We start from the raw sequence: 26,016 nt of genomic DNA on the forward strand, positions 1-26,016 counted from the left end.
CTTGCTTTGTTGTTGTTTGTTTATTAAAAGGCACAGACAGCCAAATTTTGAGTTTATTTGTGTTTAACTGTTTAGAGACTGTTGCTAAGCGTAGGGCACAAGCTGCCCTTCTCCAAGCAGACAGTCAAAACTTGTGGACTCAGGGAGCACCCGCAGAACCACACTTGGTTCCACCGGGGGCACTATGGAGCAGCCCCACCTGTCACAGATACCTTTGTCTTTTTTAATATTTCGAACTTCGTTCAAACTCAAGCTTTTTCTATTTTATATAAATATTTTCAAAATCTTGCCTTTAAACAATGGCCTTAGTCTCTTCTATTTATTTTACGTTATTTGTAAATCTCGTCATCCTTTTTTAAAACAGAAACTATGCCAAAATACCCCTGTCCCTGATTATTCTTCATTCAATTTTTAAAAACAAATGAATTAGCTCCACTCTAGTTATGTGTATTAACCTATATTGTCCAATGAGTCAGAGAGGTCTATTATGAAATTCTCTGGACAAAAAGAAGAAACATGAGATCTTCCATGTATTAAAACCAATAGTAAAAGGTTCTATAGCTGTATAAATAAGAAGAAAACAAAGAAAGAAGAGGTGGGACTGCTAAACACTGAGGATGGAGTGGAGGTTAAGAATAATCTAGGCATGGCCCAATATCTAAACAAATACTTTGCCTCAGTCTTTAATGAGGAGCTTAGGGATAATGGTAGGGTGACAAATGGGAAGGAGGATATGGAGGTAGATATTACCACATCCGAGGTAGAAGCCAAACTTGAACAGCTTAATGGGACTAAATCGGGGGGGGGGAGGGGGCAGATAATCTTCATCCAAGAATATTAAAGGAACTGGCACATGAAATTGCAAGCCCATTAGCAAAAAATTTTAATGAATCTGTAAACTCAGGGGTTGTACTGTATGACTGGAGAATTGCTCACATAGTTCCTATTTTTAAGAAAGGGGGAAAAAAAGTGATCCGGGTAACTACAGGCCTGTTAATTTGACCTCTGTAGTATGCAAGGTCTTGGAAAAAAATTTTGAAGGAGAAAGTATTTAAGGACATTGAAGTCAATGGTAATTGGGACAAAATACAGCATGGCTTTACAAAAGGTAGATCGTGTCAAACCAACCTGATCTCCTTCTTTGAGAAGGTAACAGATATTTTAGACAAAGGAAATGCAGTGGATTTAATTTACCTCGATTTCAGTAAGGCATTTGATATGTTTCCACATGGGGAATTATTAGCGAAATTGGAAAAGATGGGGATCAATGTGAAAATTGAAAGGTGGATAAGGAACTGGTTAAAGGGGAGACTACAATGGGTCACACTGAAAGGTGACCTGTGAGGCTGGAAGGAGGTTACTAGTGGAGTTTCTCAGGGATCGGTTTTGGGACCAATCTTATTTAATCTTTTTATTCCTGACCTTGGCACAAAAAGCTGGAATGTGCGAATAAAGTTTGCGGATGACACAAAGCTGGGAGGTATTGCCAATACAGAGAAGGACCGGGATATCATACAGAAAGATCTGGATGACCTTGTAAACTGGAGTAATAGTAATAGGATGAAATTTAATAGTGAAAAGTGCAAGGTCATGCATTTAGGGATTAATAACAAGAATTTTTGTTATAAACTGGGGACGCATCAGTTGGAAGTAACAGAGGAGGAGAAGGACCTCGGAGTATTGGTTGATCACAGGATGACTATAAGCCACCAACGTAATATGGCCGTGACAAAAGCTAATGCCGTCTTGGGATGCCTCAGGTGAGGTATTTCCAGTAGACATAAGGAGGTGTTAGTACCGTTATACAAGGCAGTGGTGAGACCTCATCTGTAATATTGTGTGCAGTTCTGGTCTCCCATGTTTAAGAAAGATGAATTCAAACTGGAACAGGTACAGAGAAGGGCAACTAGGATGATCCGAGGAATGGAAAACTTGTCTTATGAAAGGAGATTCAAAGAGCTTGGCTTGTTTAGCCTAACCAAAAGAAGTCTGAGAGGAGATATGATTGCTCTCTATAAATATATCAGAGGGATAAATACCACAGAGGGAGAAGAATTATTTAAGCTCTGTACCAATGTGGACACAAGAACAAATGGATATAAACTGGCCATCAGGAAGTTTAGACTTGAAATTAGATGAAGGTTTCTAACCATCAGAGGAGTGAAGTTCTGGAACAGCCTTCCAAGGGAAGCAGTGGGGGGCTAAAGACATATCTGGCTTGAAGACTAATCTTGATAAGTTTATGGAAGGGATGATATGATGGGATAGCCTAATTTTGGCAATTAACTGATCTTCAACTATTAGTGATATATATGCCCAATGGCTTGTGATGGGATGTTAGATGGGGTGGGATCTGAGTTACTACAGAGAATTCTTTCCTGGGTGTTTGGCTCATGAGTCTGCCCACATGCTCAGGTTTAGCTGATCACCATATTTGGGGTCGGGAAGGAATTTTTCTCCTGGGCAGATTGGCAGAGGCCCTGGGGTTTTTTTTGCCTTCCTCTGCAGCGTGGGGCACGGGTCACTTGCTGGAGGATTCTCTGCACCTTGAAGTCTTTAAACCACGATTTGAGGACTTCAGTAGCTCAGACATAGGTTAGGGGTTTGTTATAGGAGTGGCTGGGTGAGATTCTCTGGCCTGTGTTGTGCAGGAGGTCAGACTAGATGATCATAATGGTCCCTTCTGACCTTAAAGTTTATGATTCTATGAAATGTGTTAAAACCCTGTGGGGCTTGGGAAAACTTATTAATAGGTCCTAGGGTCCTCCCAGAGGATCTGGATCCTCAAATACAGGAACCAGCAGCTCCTGAAGATGTGCCAATAACTGAAAGTCTCACCCCTTGTTAACATTGGCAAGTCAGGACTAGGTACGTGCATTAATCTATATTAGTTTGCTGTCCATTGTCCCCCTATCTTCCTGCTCCAGTTGCCCTCCTTCCCAACCATGGACCTAGGGCTGAGAGGGAAAAAGACTGCATACAGCTTCATTGAAACTATAAAGTTCTAAAAGACTAAAGATCACTACTTTTTTCTGAAATGTTCAGTATCAGAAACACACTTCATGGCAAAATTTTGGCAATAACTGGGTTGTTCTGAAACACATGAAAGTTTACAAAACAAATGTATGGATTTGGTATCCTTCAGATCTTAGAAAAAAGGTTTCGGAGATGTCTTGTGATGCCAGTCAAGAGCTTAACAGTAAGCTCTGAGGCACAAGAGAAGTTGTTGGATCCTTTCATGGTGGTTCTGAAAAAATGGCAAAAGACAAAAGGGCCCCTTTGAGCAGGGTCAAGTCCCACACAAAAGGTTAATCAGATCCAGCACACTCAGATCTGACTATGTCCATTCCAAAATTGAAAAGTAAGGCTGTCCATCAGGGAAAATCTTGGTGTGATGCTGGGAGACCTGGTACCAGCTCATGCCTATTCCTCTGCTGAACACTGACAAATACATACCTGAATTAGTCTGCCTCTCCTATGTGTTAGCATTGTTAAAATAGATGTTAAGTTTATAAAATGTGTATAGACTTTATTAAACTCTTGCAGGATGCTGCATGTATTAATCTCACTTATAACATCTGTACCCCATACTATAAAGTTATATTCAGGGTTTGTATTGTAATCCTCTGTAATTGTGTAAATCATCAAACAGGAAAGAAACATTAATTAATGTAAAATGCTGGCTTCCTACAGAAGGCCCACCAAGAAGGTCCATTGAAACCAAATGAATCATTGTGAAACATCAAAGAACAAAGGCTTTGGTAATTGCATTCCTCCCATCCAGTGAAGATGAGATGTGAGCATGAACACATCCCATCAGCTTGAACTTGGGGGACAGGGGAATAAAAATCCTTAACAAGAAAAAACTATATCTTTATGCTGTTTGGAGCAAGGATTCCTAAGTATAACCAAAAGATCAGCAGTGCTTGGCCTGGTTTAGCAGTGAAGGACATATAGAGCTTGCTTATTATAGAAGCTTCTGTTACCTTTTGAAACTTAAGACTGTAACTCATTTGTGTGTATTTTTATCTGCTTTAGCCTTATAAATAACTCTCATTTCTTTTTCTTAGTTGTTAAATCTTTAGATAGTTTGTTATAGGATCAGCTATAAACATTGTCTTTGGTGTAAGATCTGAAGTGCGATTGACCTGGGATAAGTGATTGGTCCTTTGGGATTGGAAACAACCTGGATGTTGTGATTTTTGGTGTAAGGGACCATCTATCACAAAGGCAGGCTTACCTGGGTGACAAGATAGAGAAGTAGCTAAGGGGACTCTCTTTGACTCCATGGTTAGGCTGTTATAGTGCCTGAGGAGTTCACACTTGATATTTGTTGGTGAAATCTAAGTATAGAATTCACAGCCAGTTTGGGGTTTGTACCCTGCATCTTAACTGTCTGAGGCTGGTATTCACAATCTTGAGCCACTATAGGACAGCTTGACACTTGGCATAGACCACAACTGCCAAATCCCGTGAGTTCATCAGATCCAAAATGGTACTCAAGATCCTTCCAGAATAGATGGTTCTTTTATCACAGTCACATATAGCTACCAATGTTACTGTGATAGCTGAATACACAAATCCACAGCCAGATCCTGTACCGGATCCATGGGACAGACCATCTAAAGAAGGGAAGAGAAAAGCACCCTCAGATTGTTGCTATTCGGATCTCCACACCTGAAAAGCAAAGTGGATGGGTGGATGAACTTCCTCATTTTTCTCCAGTCTTTATCTTCTCCTAAAACACCTTTGGACTCGCTAAATAAAATTATCCTACCATTTGTTATGCTGCACGAGACCAGTTCATTTGGTCTCGCCAGTTGTATCTGCATCGGTTCCAAGGTTGGATCCTCAGTCAAAACAGAAACAGGATTGAACTAAGCCACTGGTGGTCCATGCTAGATTTCAGCCTTACAGGACAGGGTGTACTCTTAGATGTGGAGTTTTCAGACCTCATTGCCTCTGGGTTATGAATCACTACTAGAATGTGGCAAGATACTGGCAAGATTGGCCACTGTCAGTGGTCTAGTCCTATTGGCCGCCATCCAGTGCTATATACTTAGCATTATTGGCACAAGAATCCCACTTTGACTAAAGAACAATAAAAGACTTGTCCATCAGATTTGAGATTCACAGATCCAATTACGACTTCTATTTTCAGAGAGCACCTTTGTACCTTACAGTTTTGCAGAAGAAAGAACTAGTTCTTCAGGTGGAATACCAACAATTAGAGACAGAATTGGAAACAGAGATTCATCCCCTGATGAGAATGTTGGAATAAAATTTGCTTCCTCTCCTTCTGAGGATGCACTACAATTTCATGAACTTGTAAAAAGGATGGCCATAACTTTAAAACTTCTATCTGTGGCACTGGAGGAAACATCTCACCCCCTTTTCAACATTCTTGGTGCCCCATTGAAGAATAAAGTCTCTCTCCCTTTCCTAGATGCAGTAGACCTACCAAAATGTTTTGGTCTACCCTGGCATCCTGTCAACCAATTTCTAAAAAGGCAGACAAATTGTCTCATTTACCATATGAAGGGTTTTCCTTTCACTCACACCCCAATGTGCATTCTCTGGTTGTAGCAGCCTCAAGTAAATAGTACCAGAGCGGGACAAGCACTTTCTACTCTATATAGTAAAGAAGGCAAGAATTTGGATGCGATAGGAAGAAAGGTGTTTTGTTCTATGTCGCTTGGAACCACAATGGCAAATTACCATGCATATTAATTCCATTTATGGAAAAAGATTTCTACTTTCAGTAAAATACTTCATGAAGACCAGCACAAACTGGTTAATGCTATAATAACTGTCAAAATGTATCAAAACATGCCCTCAGAGCATCTTTTCATGCTTTGGATTCCTTGGCTAGGGCAGAAGCATCTCCAGTCACATTAAGAAGTCATGCATGGCTGAGATCCTCTACTCTCCCTCCTGAAACAAAGTGCAAGGTGGAGAAGCTCCCTTTTGAAGGGGATGGATAATTCAGTATTAATACTGACAAGACAGTGGAAATAGCCCGACTTGATTATGTAAAGAGTTGTCACTTTGGATGGGCTAGCACCAGCAGGAGAGTGAATTTGTGTGGGGGGGTGGAGGGTGAGAAAACCTGGATTTGTGCTGGAAATGGCCCACCTGTTGATCACTTTAGATAAGCTATTACCAGCAGGACAGTGGGGTGGGAGGAGGTATTGTTTCATGATTTCTGTGTGTATATAAAGTCTGCTGCAGTTTCCACGGTAAACATCTGATGAAGTGAGCTGTAGCTCACGAAAGCTCATGCTCAAATAAATTGGTTAGTCTCTAAGGTGCCACAAGTACTCCTTTTCTTTTTGCGAATACAGACTAACACGGCTGTTCCTCTGAAACATGAAAGATACAAGATCAGCTGCTTGTTCTTTGGATGTTTTTCCAACAGCAGGGGGCCTCTTGTCCTACATTTTGATACAACAGACAATTTTATCCATCATTGTCCTCTTCATAGTATCTCTCTCAAAGATGGCAATTTCACCAGCAGCAGCTGGTTTCTTTTCAAACACAGCAGAAAAGGAAGGCTTTTCAACCACAGATTACAGGGAAGTAGCGTGCAACCTCAACTTCTGCTCAGTTCCCAGGTCACAGATTTGACATGAAGATAGAGAGCTCCGAATCAATTCTACATCAGTCCTCTCCATCCCTTATTTGGGGACAGACTATCTGGCTTGTGAACAAATAGAAGTCCATAATGTCAGTCAAGTTGACCCTGGAAGTAATGGAAAAAGGGTATGTAATTCAATTCAAAACTATACCTTCTCCCAGTCTCCCAACCCTTCCCTATTCAGGAACCCCTCTCAGAAGAACTTGATAACATCAGGGGTCCAGTCCCAGTTCAGTGCAGCTCCACCTGTATTTACTTTCAGTGGTCCAGCAAGAGCACCTGTTCTGAGGCTTCCATTTCCCCAGGTGTTTGCCTTTCTTGGGTGAAGACAGTCTTACTCCCGTCTGATTGGGATATTTCCAGAATGCACAGTACCCTCCTTTCACTGTATTATTGGGAGCCAAGACAGGTGGCCCAAGCACATCTGCTTGCTTTCTCTGCAGTCATGGTTAACAGGCTCACTGCCCACAGTTGTAAGTTACAGCACAGGTCTTTCTAAGCAGCCTATTTTATTTTTCAGATAAAAGCATTACTGAGAAAACATATTAAAACCAATATAAGAAGATACACTCATGGTAATAATCTTACCAGAGATCTCCCCAACCCGAACATGGGCTCTGGGAGGAGCAGTCCTTCAATACCCCACCCAAAAGGATTTCCATGTGGTTTCAAGTTCAGCGCAGCTTCAGCTCAGAACAAACACCTAGTCTTATGAGGCCTGAGTAGGCCCAGTCTTTCCAACCCTTCCTTAAGGATTGGGGCCTGTCCATTTGCTGAATCAGGAAGAAGGCCCCAAGACTGTGTAAAACCAGGCTGTTTATTCAAAAATCCTTTCTTTGTTGGTCCCTGAGAATCGAGCTTGAACTAGTATATGTGAACTTTGTCAGGGGTGGCTTCAAAGGGGTTGATAATCAGGGCAATTCCATTATCCCCATTCTCCTAAAGGAGTTGCATACAATTCCACAATAACACATACACAATTGAATTTTTAATACAATGGATCACAAAGGTATTAACCCTAATTCAGTAAGGTTTAAATTAGTTCAGTTAAGTTTATCTTAGGTCCATAAGGTTTGTCCAGGATGTTGCATGATATTGTCAGTCTGTAACACCTGCTCCTTGTGGGTGTAACAGTGGAGGTTCCAAGAGAATTTACACATCAAGGGTTTTAATCAAGATATTTCCTCAAACTGAAGGATGGAGGGCTTCATCTGATTCTTGTTAAAGAAAGCTCAATGCCTTCTTCAGGAAATTCCTGCTTCCCATGTTGGCAGTAGTGTCCATCATACCCCCCTTTTCCACCTTAGATTGGTTCTGGCTCTTGATCTAAAGGATGCCTATTTCCATAAGGCCAAGTCACCTCAAGTATCACTGGTAGGTCAAAGACATTTTCAGTGCAAGGTTCTTCCTTTTGGTCTGTCTACTGCCCCCAGAGGTTTTATACAGTTCCTTTGTGATCTAGCAGTTCATTTAAGAAGACAAGACATTTTGTTTACCCCTCATCGCTATGACTGGCTACTAAAATAGACAATGCAAGAAAATCTTTTCCATGATACTCATTATACATGTTCCCTCTTCAAAGACCTGGGACATTTTAATTAATGTGAGGAAGTCATGCCTATGTCTCCCACAGAAAATCCCAATTATAGGGAAGGCAGGCTTTTTCTGACAGATGAGATTTCTGAAACTTCAGACAACCATATGTAGGCTTCATTGCCAACTTATCCAGATAAGAGGGTTTTTTCTGACACGTATGGCTCTAATGGCTGCAGCAATTTATGTCACATCATCCTCTCTTCTCAGAATGGGAACTCTGCAGTACTTGTTGGCAGTAAATTACAGACCAAGTACAGACAGTATGTGAAAATTTCTAACCATAAGAGAAGATGTGCTGACCTCCTTAATGTGCTGGACTCAGAGTACAAATGTTGTAAGAGGGATATTATTCAATCTTTAGCTCCATCAATGACTGTGACATTGGGTGCTTCCAACAGGGGGAAGGGGAATCATAGAATCATAGAATCATAGAATATCAGGGTTGGAAGGGACCCCAGAAGGTCATCTAGTCCAACCCCCTGCTCAAAGCAGGACCAATTCCCAGTTAAATCATCCCAGCCAGGGCTTTGTCAAGCCTGACCTTAAAAACCTCTAAGGAAGGAGATTCTACCACCTCCCTAGGTAACGCATTCCAGTGTTTCACCACCCTCTTAGTGAAAAAGTTTTTCCTAATATCCAATCTAAACCTCCCCCACTGCAACTTGAGACCATTACTCCTCGTTCTGTCATCTGCTACCATTGAGAACAGTCTAGAGCCATCCTCTTTGGAACCCCCTTTCAGGTAGTTGAAAGCAGCTATCAAATCCCCCCTCATTCTTCTCTTCTGCAGGCTAAACAATCCCAGCTCCCTCAGCCTCTCCTCATAACTCATCATCTCAACTCTCTGTCAGTTTGAGGACACTGAAACTCTCAGGAAAAGAGTCTATACATAAACACATTAGAGTTGAGAGAGATATGTCTGTCTGCCAAATCTTCTCTACCTCACATCAAAGGGAAGGTAGTTAGTCACGTATTATATCAATAAGCAAGGCAGAGTTTTATTAATCTCAGTTGTGCAGTGAGGCAATCAAGTTGCAGGATTGGTGTGTCCAGCACAACATTTATCCCATAGCCCTCTCATCTGATGGGAAAGCGCAATGACTGGTGGATCAACTACGTAGAGACATGATGCAATTACACAAATGATCAGTACAGAAGAAACTAATACACAACATCTTCAACCTCTGGGAATTTCCAGATAAAGACCTATTTGCCACCAGACGTAATACAGTGTCACTAATTCTGATCAAGAGCAAGAAAGGACACCTAATCCATATTGGATGTGTTTCTCCTGAGTTGGGGAAAAGGCCTGCTGTATACTTGCCATTGAATGCAGAAATTCTTGAGAAAGATAAAACAGTATAGAACCAAAATGATCCCAGTTGCTCCAGCATGGCTGGGGGCAAAAATGGTACACCAACCTACTGCTGCTACTGAGGGAATTGACAGACTGATTCTGGCATTACTGGATTTATTGTTGCAACAACAGGGCAGGATTTACCATCTGGATACTTTATCTCGACCTCTGACTGCGTGGGCTAAAGGATTTTAACAGACTTTAAAAAATCTTCTCCTTCAGAAGTGCAACAGGTGCTACTCAGTTCTAAAACAATCTACCAGAAAATGTTTTAACCTTAAATGACTGAGGTTTGTAAACTGAATGCATAACAAATCAGAACCATCAGTATTAACACCAATTCTGGAATACTTATTTCAGTTAGTTTCAGATCTGTCAGTTTCCTCTTTATGGCTCCAGGTAGCATCTATATCAGCATTCTGTTTTCATAGACATTACATTTGACTTTGCGCACAGTACGGTCAAGACATATATGAAAGGACTTTCTAATTTGTAACCACCTGTAAAAGATGCAATTCCACCATGGGATCTCAAGTAAGTCTTAGCACAACTCGTAAAGTTGCCTTTTGAGCCTTAGGCAGAGTGCTCTCTATTCCGTTTGTCTATTAAAACTACTTTTATAATAGCTATAATTTCAGCTGGGCAAGTGAGCAAGTTACATACCCTTGTGGCTGGACCAATTTTCACTATTTTTCACAAATATAAGGGTGGTGCTTTGTCCTAACCCAGTATTTTTATTTAGTATTGAAATTTCACATTAATCAAACAATAAATTTACCAGTTTTGTTCCTCATGGTCACAAGAGTGAATCAAGGTTACATACTTTGGATACTCAGAGAACCCTAACTTATTATCTGAGTAGGACTAAGGAATTTCACAGGCCTCCTAAATCTCTTTTTTTCCTATGCAGTCAGGCTGTCTCGGCACAAACAATATCTAAATGGGTTAGACAGTGTATTCAGGAAAGCTATAGATTAGCAACTATTCTCCCCCTGCTGGATTATATCACATTCTGCTAGAGCAATGGCTACATCCTTGGCATGTCTTAGACATGTGCCAGTTTGGAAGGTATGTAGGGTTGCCACTTGAAGCATTGTACATACTTTTACTTAACATTATACATTAGTTCTGGCACCTAGAGTAGACACCCAATTTGATAGAGTTGTACTTCAGTCCTTATTTAATTAGGACACTGAGTTCCACCTCCCATTTATGGAGTACTGCTTTCCAAACTATGCCAGGAGTGGGAATATGCAGAGGACATTCAAAGAAGAAATGAAGGTTATGTACAATCAACCTATGGAACTCATTGCCAGCGGATGTTGTGAAGGCCAAATTATAACTGGGTTCAAAAAAAAAATTAGATAAGTTCATGGAGGGTAGGTACATCAATGGCTGTTAGCCAAGATAGTCAGGGAGGCAACCCCATGTTTTGGGTGTCCCTAAGCCTCTGGGACTGGACAACAGAGGATGGATCACTTGATAATTGCCCTGTTCTTTTCATTCCCCTTGAAGCATCTGACATTGGCCATTGTCGGAAGACATGATACTGGGCTAGATGGATCACTGATCTGACCCAATATGGCTGTTCTTATGTTCTTACCTGTAACCAGAGTTCTTTGAGATGGGGTCTGGATCTCTACCCCCTCCCGCTCTTCCTCACAGTCCTAATAAAATCTACCTCTGAGGCAGTGGTGGAATGAACTGAGGCAGCAGCAGTTCCTTCCACTTTTTATAGCCTTTCCATCAGAATATTCAGGAACACTGAGGGAAGTGGTGGAGAGATGCATGAGCACTTTAACGGACACTACTAGGAGAAAGCTCCACTGTTCAGGCTGCACCAGCCAGCACAACCCAGGAGTGTGAATATGCACAGTCCATCTTGAAGAACTCTGGTTACAAATAAGTAACCTTCATTTTAAACCAGCTGAAAATCTGGCCCTTTTAAAAGATGCTTCATGCAAGTCAGGAGCATATTGTATCTGTAATTAAGCAGACTCTTCGTAATTATGGTCTTTAAAGAAAATTAGAGCCTTAAACTTCAGAGGGAAATAATTTATTTAGAAAACTGAGTTGTCGGGCTTTGTGCAGTAATATTTTTCAGTAACATTTTATTTAGTATTAATATATTTTTAGCTTACTTCACACATACAAGAGCTGGACTGATAGAAAACATAATGGCTCCATCAGTGTTCTGAATGATTTATGAACAACGTTAGTACAGAATATAATTCATGGATGTACAAAATGTTACCCATTGTTCTCTCAAGGATCATTTGTCTGTGTATAACAACAGTCATATTAATATCTCTTCAAATCGAAATTGTACGTGCCATTGCTATGCGTTTCATCCAAAGACAGATGGACAGAGCACTCTGTCTGCTAATAAAGGGAACTGTATAGTACCAAAATGTGCCATTTAGCTACTGGCCTAAAGGTGAGATCTGAAAATATAAAGGAGTTAAAATGTCTGCAGCCATGTTTCGGTAGGTAAGTATGCAGCATTATGTCTTGAATGCAGATTCAAAAATTGAATCTGAGAAATTGTAGCTGCTTTTTGGAGGACAGGGTGGGCATTGATTAACATGATGAAATATTAAAAACTTTCAGTGGATAGGTTAGATAGATCAGATTAGACAGACCTGTGATCAATCCTCTAGACCATGTGGACTCTAGAGAGATAATGCCTCTTCTTCCCTGAACATTTTCAAAATTAGTAAGTGCACATTTTCATGCAAAAGGGGCTTTTTTTCAGACTACAGAACCAATATTTTTCAGCTATCAGAGACTGCAACAAAATTTAAAATTTCAGAGGAGAGAAATATTATACAAACCATTGAGTAAAGAATTTTATACTAATGTTTTACAAAAATATTTTCAGCATTTTAATCCATATATATTTTCTAGAGTTAATAAGTATATTTCAACAGATGTATATTTCAGATGTAAGTGTTAATGCAAGGAGGCACTAGTACCTTGTAATTCTTCATGTTGTCACTAAATTCTATATTTATTGCTGACATTTATTTCTACAGGTGACTGAGCTGGAGTGTGTGAGCAGTCAAGCAAATGCAGTCCATACACATAAAACAGAATTAAACCAGACAATACAGGAATTAGAATCCACACTGAAGAAGAAAGAAGAGGTATTTGCTAATGTTGTTCATAACATTTTAAAGTGGCTTTAAAAATCATGTTATTTATGACAGTTTGTAATGTTAATCTTAAATCTGCTTGTGAGCACAGAGGTAATTTCTGTTTGGACTAAAGTAAGAAGAATCCATTTTTTAGCCTTTTTGAGGCTAATAATAAATTTTCTTAGATTGTCAATCACAACTATTGTTTGGATTTTAGTGTATCTGAGCCAAAAATCTGCATTTTTCTGTTCACGCTTCCCAAGTACCTTTCTTTGCAAAAGAAAGCATGTACTGAAGCATGCAGCATTTCTGAAGCGCTGTGAATCCCATTTATAGACAAGCAATGTCTTTATTTTAAAAAGTATTTATTTTAAAAAGCAGCTATAAGCACTGCTTTCCTTTATTGGGGAAGTGAGTTCATGGTGAGAAACAAACCAATCTTTATGTGTTAAGATTATTTTAATATAGCTGCCCCTTTCTTCTAAATAAGCTCCACCCTCTACTCAGTGCTGCTTGTTGTGCCGTCAGCCAGGGTCTGGGCCAGCAGCAGGAGGGTATGGGGAATTAGAGAAGCCACCTGTGCTGCCCCAAAGTGAAGCACACACCCACCCCCAAAAGGGATAGCTACCTATATTGAAGTGGGAGGATAAGAGGGAGAAGGGAGCTGACTGTGGCGGGAATTGGCTTTTGTGGCTCCCCCATTATCAAAAATTCCAAGACAAGCAGTATCATAGAATCATAGAATATCAGGGTTGGAAGGGACCCCAGAAGGTCATCTAGTCCAACCCCCTGCTCAAAGCAGGACCAATTCCCAGTTAAATCATCCCAGCCAGGGCTTTGTCAAGCCTGACCTTAAAAACCTCTAAGGAAGGAGATTCTACCACCTCCCTAGGTAACGCATTCCAGTGTTTCACCACCCTCTTAGTGAAAAAGTTTTTCCTAATATCCAATCTAAACCTCCCCCACTGCAACTTGAGACCATTACTCCTCGTTCTGTCATCTGCTACCATTGAGAACAGTCTAGAGCCATCCTCTTTGGAACCCCCTTTCAGGTAGTTGAAAGCAGCTATCAAATCCCCCCTCATTCTTCTCTTCTGCAGGCTAAACAATCCCAGCTCCCTCAGCCTCTCCTCATAACTCATGTGTTCCAGTCCCCTAATCATTTTTGTTGCCCTTCGCTGGACTCTCTCCAATTTATCCACATCCTTCTTGAAGTGTGGGGCCCAAAACTGGACACAGTACTCCAGATGAGGCCTCACCAATGTCGAATAGAGGGGAACGATCACGTCCCTCGATCTGCTCGCTATGCCCCTACTTATACATCCCAAAATGCCATTGGCCTTCTTGGCAACAAGGGCACACTGCTGACTCATATCCAGCTTCTCGTCCACTGTCACCCCTAGGTCCTTTTCCGCAGAACTGCTGCCTAGCCATTCGGTCCCTAGTCTGTAGCTGTGCATTGGGTTCTTCCGTCCCAAGTGCAGGACCCTGCACTTATCCTTATTGAACCTCATCAGATTTCTTTTGGCCCAATCGTCCAATTGGTCTAGGTCCTTCTGTATCCTATCCCTCCCCTCCAGCGTATCTACCACTCCTCCCAGTTTAGTATCATCCGCAAATTTGCTGAGAGTGCCATCCACACCATCCTCCAGATCATTTATGAAGATATTGAACAAAACTGGCCCCAGGACCGACCCTTGGGGTACTCCACTTGATACTGGCTGCCAACTAGATATGGAGCCATTGATCACTACCCGTTGAGCCCGACAATCTAGCCAGCTTTCTACCCACCTTGTAGTGCATTCATCCAGCCCATACTTCCTTAACTTGCTGACAAGAATACTGTGGGAGACCATGTCAAAAGCTTTGCTAAAGTCAAGAAACAATACATCCACTGCTTTCCCTTCATCCACAGAACCAGTAATCTCATCATAAAAGGCGATTAGATTAGTCAGGCATGACCTTCCCTTGGTGAATCCATGCTGGCTGTTCCTGATCACTTTCCTCTCATGCAAGTGCTTCAGGATTGATTCTTTGAGGACCTGCTCCATGATTTTTCCAGGGACTGAAGTGAGGCTGACTGGCCTGTAGTTCCCAGGATCCTCCTTCTTCCCTTTTTTAAAGATTGGCACTACATTAGCCTTTTTCCAGTCATCCGGGACTTCCCCGGTTCGCCACGAGTTTTCAAAGATAATGGCCAATGGCTCTGCAATCACAGCCGCCAATTCCTTCAGCACTCTCGGATGCAACTCGTCCGGCCCCATGGACTTGTGCACGTCCAGCTTTTCTAAATAGTCCCTAACCACCTCTATCTCCACAGAGGGCTGGCCATCTCTTCCCCATTTTGTGATGCCCAGCGCAGCAGTCTGGGAGCTGACCTTGTTAGTGAAAACAGAGGCAAAAAAAGCATTGAATACATTAGCTTTTTCCACATCCTCTGTCACTAGGTTGCCTCCCTCATTCAGTAAGGGGCCCACACATTCCTTGGCTTTCTTCTTGTTGCCAACATACCTGAAGAAACCCTTCTTGTTACTCTTAACATCTCTGGCTAGCTGCAGCTCCAGGTGCGATTTGGCCCTCCTGATAACATTCCTACATGCCCGAGCAATATTTTTATACTCTTCCCTGGTCATATGTCCAACCTTCCACTTCTTGTAATCTTCTTTTTTATGTTTAAGATCCGCTAGGATTTTACCATTAAGCCAAGCTGGTCGCCTGCCATATTTACTATTCTTTCGACTCATCAGAATGGTTTGTCCCTGTAACCTCAACAGGGATTCCTTGAAATACAGCCAGCTCTCCTGGACTCCTTTCCCCTTCAAGTTAGTCCCCCAGGGGATCCTGGCTATCCGTTCCCTGAGGGAGTCGAAGTCTGCTTTCCTGAAGTCCAGGGGTCCGTATCCTGCTGCTTACCTTTCTTCCCTGCATCAGGATCCTGAACTCAACCAACTCATGGTCACTGCCTCCCAGATTCCCATCCACTTTTGCTTCCCCCACTAATTCTACCCGGTTTGTGAGCAGCAGGTCAAGAAAAGCGCCCCCCCTAGTTGGCTCCTCTAGCACTTGCACCAGGAAATTGTCCCCTACGCTTTCCAAAAACTTCCTGGATTGTCTATGCACCGCTGTATTGCTCTCCCAGCAGATATCAGGAAAATTAAAGTCACCCATGAGAATCAGGGCATGCGATCTAGTAGCTTCCGTGAGCTGCCGGAAGAAAGCCTCATCTACCTCATCCCCCTGGTCCGGTGGTCTATAGCAGACTCCCACCACTACATCACTCTTGTTGCACACACTTCTAAACTTAATCCAGAGACACTCAGGTTTTTCTGCAGTTTCGTACTGGAGCTCTGAGCAGTCATACTGCTCCTTTACATACAGTGCTACTCCCCCACCTTTTCTGCCCTGCCTGTCCTTCCTGAACAGTTTATAACCATCCATGACAGTACTCCAGTCATGTGAGTTATCCCACCAAGTCTCTGTTATTCCGATCACGTCATAGTTCCTTGACATCACCAGGACCTCCAGTTCTCCCTGCTTGTTTCCAAGGCTTTGTGCATTTGTATATAAGCACTTGAGATAACCTGTTGATCGCCCCTCATTCCCAGTATGAGGCAGGAGCCCTCCCCTCACAGACATTCCTGCCTGTGCTTCCTCCCGGTATCCTGCTTTCCCACTTACTTCAGGGCTTTGGTCTCCTTCCCCCGGTGAACCTAGTTTAAAGCCCTCCTCACTAGGTTAGCCAGCCTGCTGGCAAAGATGCTCTTCCCTCTCTTCATAAGATGGAGCCCGTCTCTGCCCAGCACTCCTCCTTCATGGAACACCATCCCGTGGTCAAAGAAACCAAAGCCTTCTCTCCGACGCCACCTGCGTAGCCATTCGTTGACTTCCACGATTCGACGCTCCCTACCTAGGCCTTTTCCTTCCACGGGGAGGATGGACGAGAACACCACCTGCGCCTCAAACTCCTTTATCCTTCTTCCTAGAGCCACATAGTCCGCAGTGATCCGCTCAAGGTCATTCTTGGCAGTATCATTGGTGCCCACGTGGAGAAGCAGGAAGGGGTAGCGATCCGAGGGCTTGATGAGTCTCGGCAGTCTCTCCGTCACATCGCGAATCTTAGCCCCTGGCAAGCAGCAGACTTCTCGGTTTTCCCGGTCAGGGCGGCAGATAGATGACTCAGTCCCCCAGAGGAGAGAGTCCCCGACCACCACCACCCGCCTTCTCCTCTTGGGAGTGGTGGTCGTGGAACCCCCAACCTCAGGACAGCGCATCTCATGCCTTCCAACCAGCGGAGTCTCCTTCTGCTTTCTCGCCCCAGACATATCATCTGGTCCACTCTCCGCAACGATACCTGTGGAGAGAACATGAAAGCGGTTAGTTACCTGTGTCTGTGTTACTGGAACCCGGACATTCCGCTTACCTCTTCTGGAGGTCACATGTTGCCAAGCTTCTTCACTGGCCTCTTGGCTCCTCTGTGCAACGTGCTCTATATCTGTAGAGCTTTGTGCCCCTAGAAGCCTATCCTGAGTTTTGTCCAGGAAATCCTCAGTTTTCCGTATGCAACGCAGGGTTGTTATCTGTTGCTCCAGACCTTCAATCTTCTCTTCCAATATGGAGACCAGCTTGCACTTTGTACAGACAAAGTCGCTTCTGTCCTGTGGAAGAAAGACAAACATGGCACATCCAGTGCAGGTCACAACAGCTGAACCCCCCCCTTCCATATCACCTTCCTACTACGAGCTTCCTCAGAGCAGTTTGCAAGACGTAAGCCTCACTGGGCTCACTCCAGTATATAGGAACATAGGCATTGCCATACTGGGTCAGACCAGTAGTTTCCAACAGTGGCCAGCACCAGATGTTTAAGAGAAAGTGCAAGAAACCCTGACATCGGCAGTTATGGAATAACTTCGCCACAGGGCAAGTTTCTTCCTAACCCCTGTTAGAGATCAGCTTGTGTCCTGAGATGTGGGGTTGTGTATTGGTTTCTTTTTTCCTGTTGTTTTTTAATCCTTACTGTTGTAATTCTGTGTGCTCTTGTTGTTGCCGTAAACATCCAGTCCTCCTTTGATTCCTGCTAAGCTCTTGGCCTCAGTGATATCTTGTGGCAAATTGGTCAACAGCGTAATTGTGCATTGTGGGGGGAAATATTTATCAGTTTTAAAGCTGCTGCCTTTCAATTTCATTGACCAACTGCTTGTTCTTGTATCGTGAGAATGAGTGAACAGAAATGTCTGATCTAATCTCTATACCATTCATTTTGTATACCTTTATCATCTTCATCCCCTCATACTTTCTCTAAACTAAAAACACCATTCTTATCAGTCTCTCTTCATATGGCAGTCAGTGGTCAGAACTTTGTGTTCAGGCAATTTCTGTTCCCTCTCTCTTGCTGCTGCTGGCTTCATCCCTTGCTAATGATATAGGAAGCAGCTCCCCACTGAAGTCTGGACTTCTCTTTTGAAAAGGAGTACATTGGTGTGCACTAAAATATTTTTTTTTAAATAAATACAGACCAGGATTGAACTTTTAGTTACCATGACCCTCAATTTTCCAGAAAAAATATTCCAGCCTTGCTGGGGTGGGAGATTAAGAGAAACTCCACAAAGCTTAAACGTTGATGGCAAATATGTTGTTTGAGTTGTTACACTTTTCAAGATGGAATTGCTCATTGTTGGCATATGAATATCTAACATACAGATCAATAAATTACAGAAGTTGCTGATTGCATACTATTGGGGGGGAGGGGCTTTGAACTCCACCCACAAGAAGTGTCAAGGTAAGCAGCTGCTCAGTGTCAGTTTTGGTATAATTGGAACGATTTGGCCTGGAAAAGAATAAGTGGCTTATTTGCACTGAGTTAAGATCCGGTAATGTTGTTAAAGGGATTTGTTTTTCCTTCCTCAGGAAATAGAAAGATTGAAACAAGAAATTGATAATGCCAGAGAGCTTCAGGCACAGAGGGATGCTTTGACCCAGAAGCTCCAGGTAAGCATCAGTACAGTGTGTGTATATATGTGTATATATTTTATAGGAAGATGGGCAGTAGGCAGACGCTTATATTTATCATATGCACAGCTTATCTTTTCCTGGCTAGATTCACCCAAACTGGCAGAGAGAGGTGCAATTTATGCCTCCATGAACCAGTCTGGACCCCATGTCCTCCAGGGGGAATTCACACCAAATTGCCATTTGCCCTCCCTTGGGCCATTTGACCTAACTGCTCCATAGGGGAGCAGTTTTAAGTTGCAGCTGGAGCTCCACATAGAAGCTACTGTAGTGGAAGCTGCTTAGGAGATGCACCACATTAATGCATTCTCTGGCCACTTTCCTTCACTGGCCACTCTGTTCCCATTTTGAGCACTACTTGGCTTCTCTCAGGCCTTTCTGGCAGACCTGCTGCCATTGAGTGCCTTCATCAGGTTATTTAGAACACACGGGGATGAATCTAGATCAAATTGCAACTGTACTGTAATAAAATTTGATTTTAAAGTGTCCATTTATATAGTATCTCTTTATTCCTTGTTGGTTTGAATAACTTTACAATTCTTAACATTCTCTCAGGAGTCTCTAAACTCAGGATTTGGGTTGGGGGGTCTTACTAGGGTGTGTTTATTTTGTTTGTAAAAATTGTTTTTAGAGCTGAATGCCTCTGCAAATTGGAAATGGAACATGCAGCCTTTCATCTTTCAAAATCAGTTTAAATTTAGCCCCAATTTGAAAATTGTTAGTCTGACAATTCAGTAGTCCTGTGTAAAATGAATTGGTGACCTCAGTCTGTCCCTTTAACTGAAAACCATATGGCAGACTTGGCAGAAGCCCAGATGTAGTTGGTGACTGAACTATTCTTTTATTTTGAGGAGAGATGGGCATTAACTAATACCCTGTGTTCAAACACCTCCAAAATTTAGGAGCTTTGAAATTCATATCTGAATTGTGTCTCTTGGGCCCACATCTAATTCCTAGAACAGGTCCCTACAGATCTAGATTTAAATGTGTAGACAGGGCAGGGAAGAGGCTTGCATTGCCTTTTTCTGTGTCTGTTAGAATCATAGAACCATAGGATTAGAAGGGACTGCAAGGATAATATCTATCCCCCTGCAAAGGTGCAGGATTTGTTGTGTCTAAACCATCCAAGACAGATGGCTATCCAGTCTCCTTTCTAAAACCTGCAGTGAAAGAGCTTCCCTACATAGTCTGTTCCATTGTCCTACTGTTCTTACAATTAGAACGTTTTTCCTGAGATTTAATCTAAATCTGCTGTGCTGTAGTTTGAACCCATTTCCTATTGTCCTGCCCTCTGTGGCACAAGAGAACAACTTTTCCATCTTTTTTATGGCAGCCTTTCAAGTATTTGGAGACTGCTATCATGTCCCCCTTAATCTTCTTTTTTTCAAACTAAACATACTTCAGCCCTTGCTCACATATGGCTTGCATTTCATCCCTTTGATCATCTTTGTCACTTGCCTCTGGATCCTTTCCAGTTTCTCTACATCCTTTTTATAAATTGGTGACTAAAATGGGACACTACTCTAGCTGAGGCCTAACCAGTGCCAAGCAGAGCAGTACTATCACCTCCTGTGTCTTGCATGCTATGCATCTGTTAATGCAACCTAAAATTGCATTTGCTTTTTTTGCAACAGCATTGCTGACACACATTGATGTTGTGATCCACCACAACTCCCAGATCCTTCTCAGCAGTGCTGCTAGCAAGCCAGTTAGCCAGCCCCCCGCCCCCTTTTGTATTTGTGCATTTGGTTTTTCTTTCCTGTAGCACTTTACATTTGTCTTTGTTGAATTTCATTTTGTTGTCTATAGCCCAGTTCTCCAATTTATCAAGATCCCTTTGAATTTTAGTTCTAGCCTCCAAAGTGTTGGCAACCCCCTCCCCAGCTTTGTGTCATCTGCAAACTTGATCAGCATGCTCTTTATACCTACATCCAGATCATTAATAAAGATGTTAAACAACACCAGATCCAGAACAGATCCCTGTGGAACCCCACTTAATACCTCCCTCCAATCTTATATCATTCCCATGGGTCGCAGGTTGCCCACCACTGTTCTTCATCCTCCAGATATTCTCAAATCAAATGATTTATACATTGCTCTCAGGTATCGAAGTCAGGCTGACTGGTCTATAGTTCATCAGCTCCTCCTTTCCCCCCTTTTTAAAGATGGGCACTATATTAGCCCTTCTCCAGTCTTCAGGGACCTCTCCTGTCATCTGTGAGTTTGGCTATTTTTATTATTTTTTTCTTTCTGCAATGGTGTCTGTAAAGTCCATAATCTGACTCTATGTGGCTTGATAATTCCTGAATACAGCCATCTCTGACTAATTAAATATCTCCCCTGCCACATTTAGGATGTTGCCACATTTAGGACCCAGCCATTTTTGACCAAGGATCCCTTGTCTCCAAAACTCAGCCAGCCAAAGCACAATTGGAGTTGCAGCTAGCAAGGGATGTGAAGGGTAACAAGAAGGGTTTCTACAGATATGTTAGAAACAAGAAGAAGGTCAGGGAAAGTGTGGAACCCTTACTAACTTGGGGAGGCAGTCTAGTGACAGAGGATGTGGAAAAAGCTGAAGTATTCAATGCTTGTTTTCCCTTCGTCTTCACAGCCAAGGTCAGCTCCCAGGCTGCTGCACTGGGCAGCACAGTATGAGGAGGTGGTGAACAGTCCTCAGTGGTGAAAGAACAGGTTAAGGACTATTTAGAAAAGCTGGACATGCACAAGTCCATGGGGCCGGATCTAATGCATCCAAAGGTGCTGAGGGAGTTGGCTGATGTGATTGTAGAGCCATTGACCATTATCTCAGAAAACTCGTGGCAGTCGGGGGAGGTCCCAGATGATAGGAAAAAGGCAAGTATAGTGCCCATCTTTAAAAAAGGGAAGAAGGAGAATCGGGAACTACAGACTTCAGTCCCTGGAAAAATCATGGAGCAGGTCCTCAAAGAATCCATTTTGAAGCACTTCGAGGAGAGGAAGGTGATCAGGAACAGTCAACATGGATTCACCATGGGCAAGTCATGCCTTACCAACCTGAATGCCTTCTATGATAAGATAAGTGGCTCTGTGGATATGGGGAAAGTGGTGGACGTGATATATCGTGACTTTAGCAAAGCTTTTGATACAATCTTCCACGGTATTCTTGCCAGCAAGTTAAACAGGTATGGATTGGATGAATGAACTATAAGATGGATAGAAAGCTGGCTAGGTCGTCGGGCTCAACGGGTAGTGATCAATGGCTTGATGTCTAGATGGCAGCCGGTATCAAGAGGAGTGCCCCAGGGGTCAGTCCTGGGGCCGGTTTTGTTCAACATCTTCGTTAATGATCTAGATGATGGGATGGATTGCACCCTCAGCAAGTTCGTGGATGACACTAAACTAGGGTGAGAGGTAGATACGCTGGAGAGTTGGGATAGGGTCCAGAGTGACCTAAATAAATTGGAGGATTGGACCAAAAGAAATCTGAGGTTCAACAAGGACAAGTGCAAAGTCCTGTACTTAGGACAGAAGAATCCCATGCACCGCTACAGGCTGGGGACCGACTGGCTAAGCGGCAGTTCTGAAGAAAAGGACCTGGGGATTACAGTGGACAAGAAGCTGGATATGAGTCAACAGTGTGCCCTTGTTGCCAAGAAGACTAACGGCATACTGGGCTGCATTAGTAGGAGCATTGCCAGCAGATCGAGGGAAGTGATTATTCCCCTCTATTCGGCACTGGTGAGGCCACAACTGGAGTACTGCATCCAGTTTTGGGTCCCCCACTACAGAAAGGATTTGGACAAATTGGAGAGAATCCAATAGAGGGCAACGGAAATGATTTGGGTGCTGGGGCACATGACTTATGAGAAGAGACTGAGGGAACTGGGCTTATTTAGTCTGCAGAAGAGAAGAGTGAGGAGGGATTTGATAGCAGCCTTCAGCTACCTGTAGGGGGGTTCCAAAGAGGATGGAACTCGGCTGTTCTCAGTGGTGGCAGATGACAGAACAAGGAGCAATGGTCTCAAGTTGCAGTGGGGGGAGGTCTAGGTTGGATATTAGGAAAAAACATTTCACTAGGAGGGTGGTGAAGCACTGGAGTGGGTTAATTAGGGAGGTGGTGGAATCTCCATTCTTAAAGGTTTTTAAGGCCCGACTTGACAAAGCCCTGGCCGGGATGATTTAGTTGGGGTTGGTCCTGCTTTGATCAGCGGGTTGGACTAGTCTCTTCCAACCCTAATCTTGTATGATTCTATGAGGAGTCAGTCCTGGGTCTGGTATTATTCAATATTTTTATTAATGACTTAGATAATGGAGTGGAGAATGTGCTTATGACATTTGGAGATGACACCAATCTGGAAGGGTTGCAAGCACTTTGAAGACAGGATTAGAATTCAAAATGACCTTGACACATTAGAGAATTAGTCTGAAATCAACAAGATGAAATTCAAAACAAACAAGTGCAGTGGTGGGCAACCTGCCGCATGTGGCTCATCAGGGTAATCCAGTGGCGGGCCGTGAGATACTTTGTTTTCATTGACTGTCCACAGGCACGGGCAGCCCCCTGAGCGCTGCAAGTTTCATCACTGTAAAGTGGCAGTGTAGACAGTGCACCAGCGCTGGGAGCCGCGCTCCCAGCACTGGTACTTACGCCCCTTGTGGGGGTGGTTTTTTACAGCACTGGGAGAAAAGCTTTAACGATGTAGCTCTGTTCTGGAATAGACTTCGAAGGGAGATTGTGGAATCTCCATCTTTGGAAGTTTTTGAGAACAAGTTGGACAAACATCTGCCAGGGATGGTCTAGGTTTACTTGATCCTGCCTCAGCAAAGGGGTTTAGACTTGGTGACTTCTCAAGGTCCCTTCCAGCCCTTCATTTCTGTGATTCTCTGATCTATCTTCTGTTTTCAGATCTCATCTAAAAACAGATGTTTTCTCCTTTCTGCATAACTCTCATTTCATTTCTCTCCTCTCTCTCTGTTTTATTATTTTCAATTTAATGTATTGTGTACCTCTAAAATGTTTTGAAATACAGCTTGTATAAAAAAGGTTATACAAAATAAAGTATATCACGTTGTACTGCATATCAACTAGATAAAAATCTATTGATGAACAGGAATGAAACAGAGAGTAATCCATTACTGGTAAGAACTCCAATGGGTAACAGTATCAAGTAAGCTATCACAGTGGAGGGGTAAGTATTAGGAGCCTTGTTAGTTAATATTTTCATTAATAATGTAGAGAAAGCATACACAATCAGCCATGCTCACATACGCTCACAATAAGTAAGTATTCCTTTATTAGAATAGCAGATTCATAAATATAGCTTTTACTCAAAACATGTATATTTAATTCTGATCTGTTTACTACATACCTTGCACAAGACCCACAGGACTTTATTATCATGTAAACAACAAACACTATTTGTTGTGTGACATTTTTATTCGAAATGAAAAATATATTATAAAAAAATTAAGCACAATACCATTATAGGAGGAGCTCAAAAACACAGGAGAGAATATAGCTGCAAATGGACCTGGAGAGATCAGAAGAGTGAGTTGACTATAACAAGATGAGATTCATTACTAATAAAGTTAAATCTCATACCTACAGATAGGAACGGAGAGACATAGCTATCTGGAAGGCAACAAGTGTGAGTTAGTTGTAATAGTAGATACTAAACTAACTATGAACTTGCAAAAAGAAAAGGAGTACTTGTGGCACCTTAGAGACTAACAAATTTATTTGAGCATAAGCTTTCATAAGCTACAGCTCACTTCAGTATCTTATTTACGGTCAAATAAATTGGTTAGTCTCTAAGGTGCCACAAGTACTCCTTTTCTTTTTGTGGATACAGACTAACATAGCTGCTACTCTGAAACCTATGAACTTGCAGGGCAATACCTGGGCCAAAAATGCTAGTGCTATTCTTGGGGGTGTATATGTAGGAAGGTTGTATGTAAAGCTAGGGAGATAACATTTTCCATAACCCTTCTGCAACAGGAGCTGGAATATTGCATGCAATTCTGTTTCCTGCAGGTTAGTAAGTATACTAAATACAAAGAAGGAAAACAAAAATTATGCAAGAATTGGAGGAAAATATATATGAGGAAATATTTGGGGAGCTAATTGTGTATAGTTTAGAACAGAGAAGACAAGAAAGGGACATAAATACAGTCTGTAAGTACCCACAAGATAATTTAAATGAAAGAAAGAAAGTATTCATATTCTAAGAAGATATTGGGACAAGGAACAAGGACACAGTAAGGAAAGGAATGTTTATGCTAGATATTAGATAAAAATTCCTAACTTTTTAAGAGCAATTGGACAGTGGACTAGACTGAGGAAGGTGTTCAATATTAGATATAGGCAAATCAGCCATTATTTAGACCTGGATGATGTACATATTCAGGGGTACTAATATTTAGATGATATTCACACATCCATCTATATGAATATCATTAGAAATTAAAAATGTTCTAGTACATCCTCTTGCCCTCCCTGCTTACAGCATTTTAAGATCTTGGGGTTAAGGAAGACACCCCACTGCATGTAGCATTGGGAAATGGAGAAGGGGCTCTGCCAGGAGGTCAGAAAAAGAAGAGGAGAAAGATCAGCAATCAGTTCTGCTTTGGAAAGAAGAAATAGACATTGTGCAGCTAAGAAAATTTTAAAGAGTTACGCTTTCTTTTTAGGCATATGTCACTGATGATCTGGACAAAGGGGGCCTGATTCTTTACTGCATTGCATTTGTGTAATCATTTACGTGTAATTTGGTACAATTTTACACACTTCACAGTACAGCTGTAAACACGAAAGAGCAGGGCAATAGAATTTAGCACAGGTATGGATTCAAAGATGGACAATTGGTCTGTTTCGTTATGGCAATTCTTACATACCTAGTAATAATAGGCGCCTATAAAGCAATGCGAAGTGTTCCACCCAGTGCCATTCAGTAAAAATAAATCTTTTTCAGTCAATTCTCCCTTCTAAGTACTTCCAGAACTATTGTATTCAGTTATAAATGGCCTAAAGCACTCTGCTGTGGACTCCGAGAGCAAGGGGAAAGTCCTACTCATAGGGTTTTGTACAAGACACAGTAATCAAAACCCAGTGATTTGTTAAGATTTTTGAACACACGTCTGTTTACAAATGAAAAGCAAGCACAGGGTTCCAGTTTAACTTTAATGTAACCCATGACCACATGCTCACCTAGGGTGGGTTGCATTGCATTCATGTAAGTGTGGTTTTAAGCCTCCTTTGTGATTCCCTGATCCTGTGGCTTTCTGGCCCACATGCTCCAGGGCTG

The 26,016-nt window shown here is 42.3% G+C and overlaps 1 protein-coding gene across 4 annotated transcripts in view; it reads left to right on the forward strand.

Annotated features, from left to right (window-relative positions):
* The window catches only part of HOMER1 (homer scaffold protein 1), a 151,484-nt gene that overhangs the window by 120,347 nt on the left and 5,121 nt on the right, over positions 1 to 26,016 (forward strand). For 2 of the 4 annotated variants that reach the window (XM_073344146.1, XM_073344148.1), the window contains exons 7-8: positions 12,626 to 12,736; positions 18,632 to 18,712. In XM_073344146.1, coding sequence (XP_073200247.1) covers positions 12,626 to 12,736; positions 18,632 to 18,712 — 192 coding nt within the window. Of the gene's footprint in view, positions 1 to 12,625; positions 12,737 to 18,631; positions 18,713 to 21,344; positions 23,714 to 23,823; positions 23,964 to 26,016 lie in introns of those variants that run through there. The other 2 variants (XM_073344149.1, XM_073344147.1) reach the window with 2 other exon arrangements.

Source organism: Lepidochelys kempii, chromosome 5 (genome assembly GCF_965140265.1).
Source record: "Lepidochelys kempii isolate rLepKem1 chromosome 5, rLepKem1.hap2, whole genome shotgun sequence".
In the NCBI taxonomy this organism is placed as follows: domain Eukaryota; kingdom Metazoa; phylum Chordata; order Testudines; family Cheloniidae; genus Lepidochelys; species Lepidochelys kempii.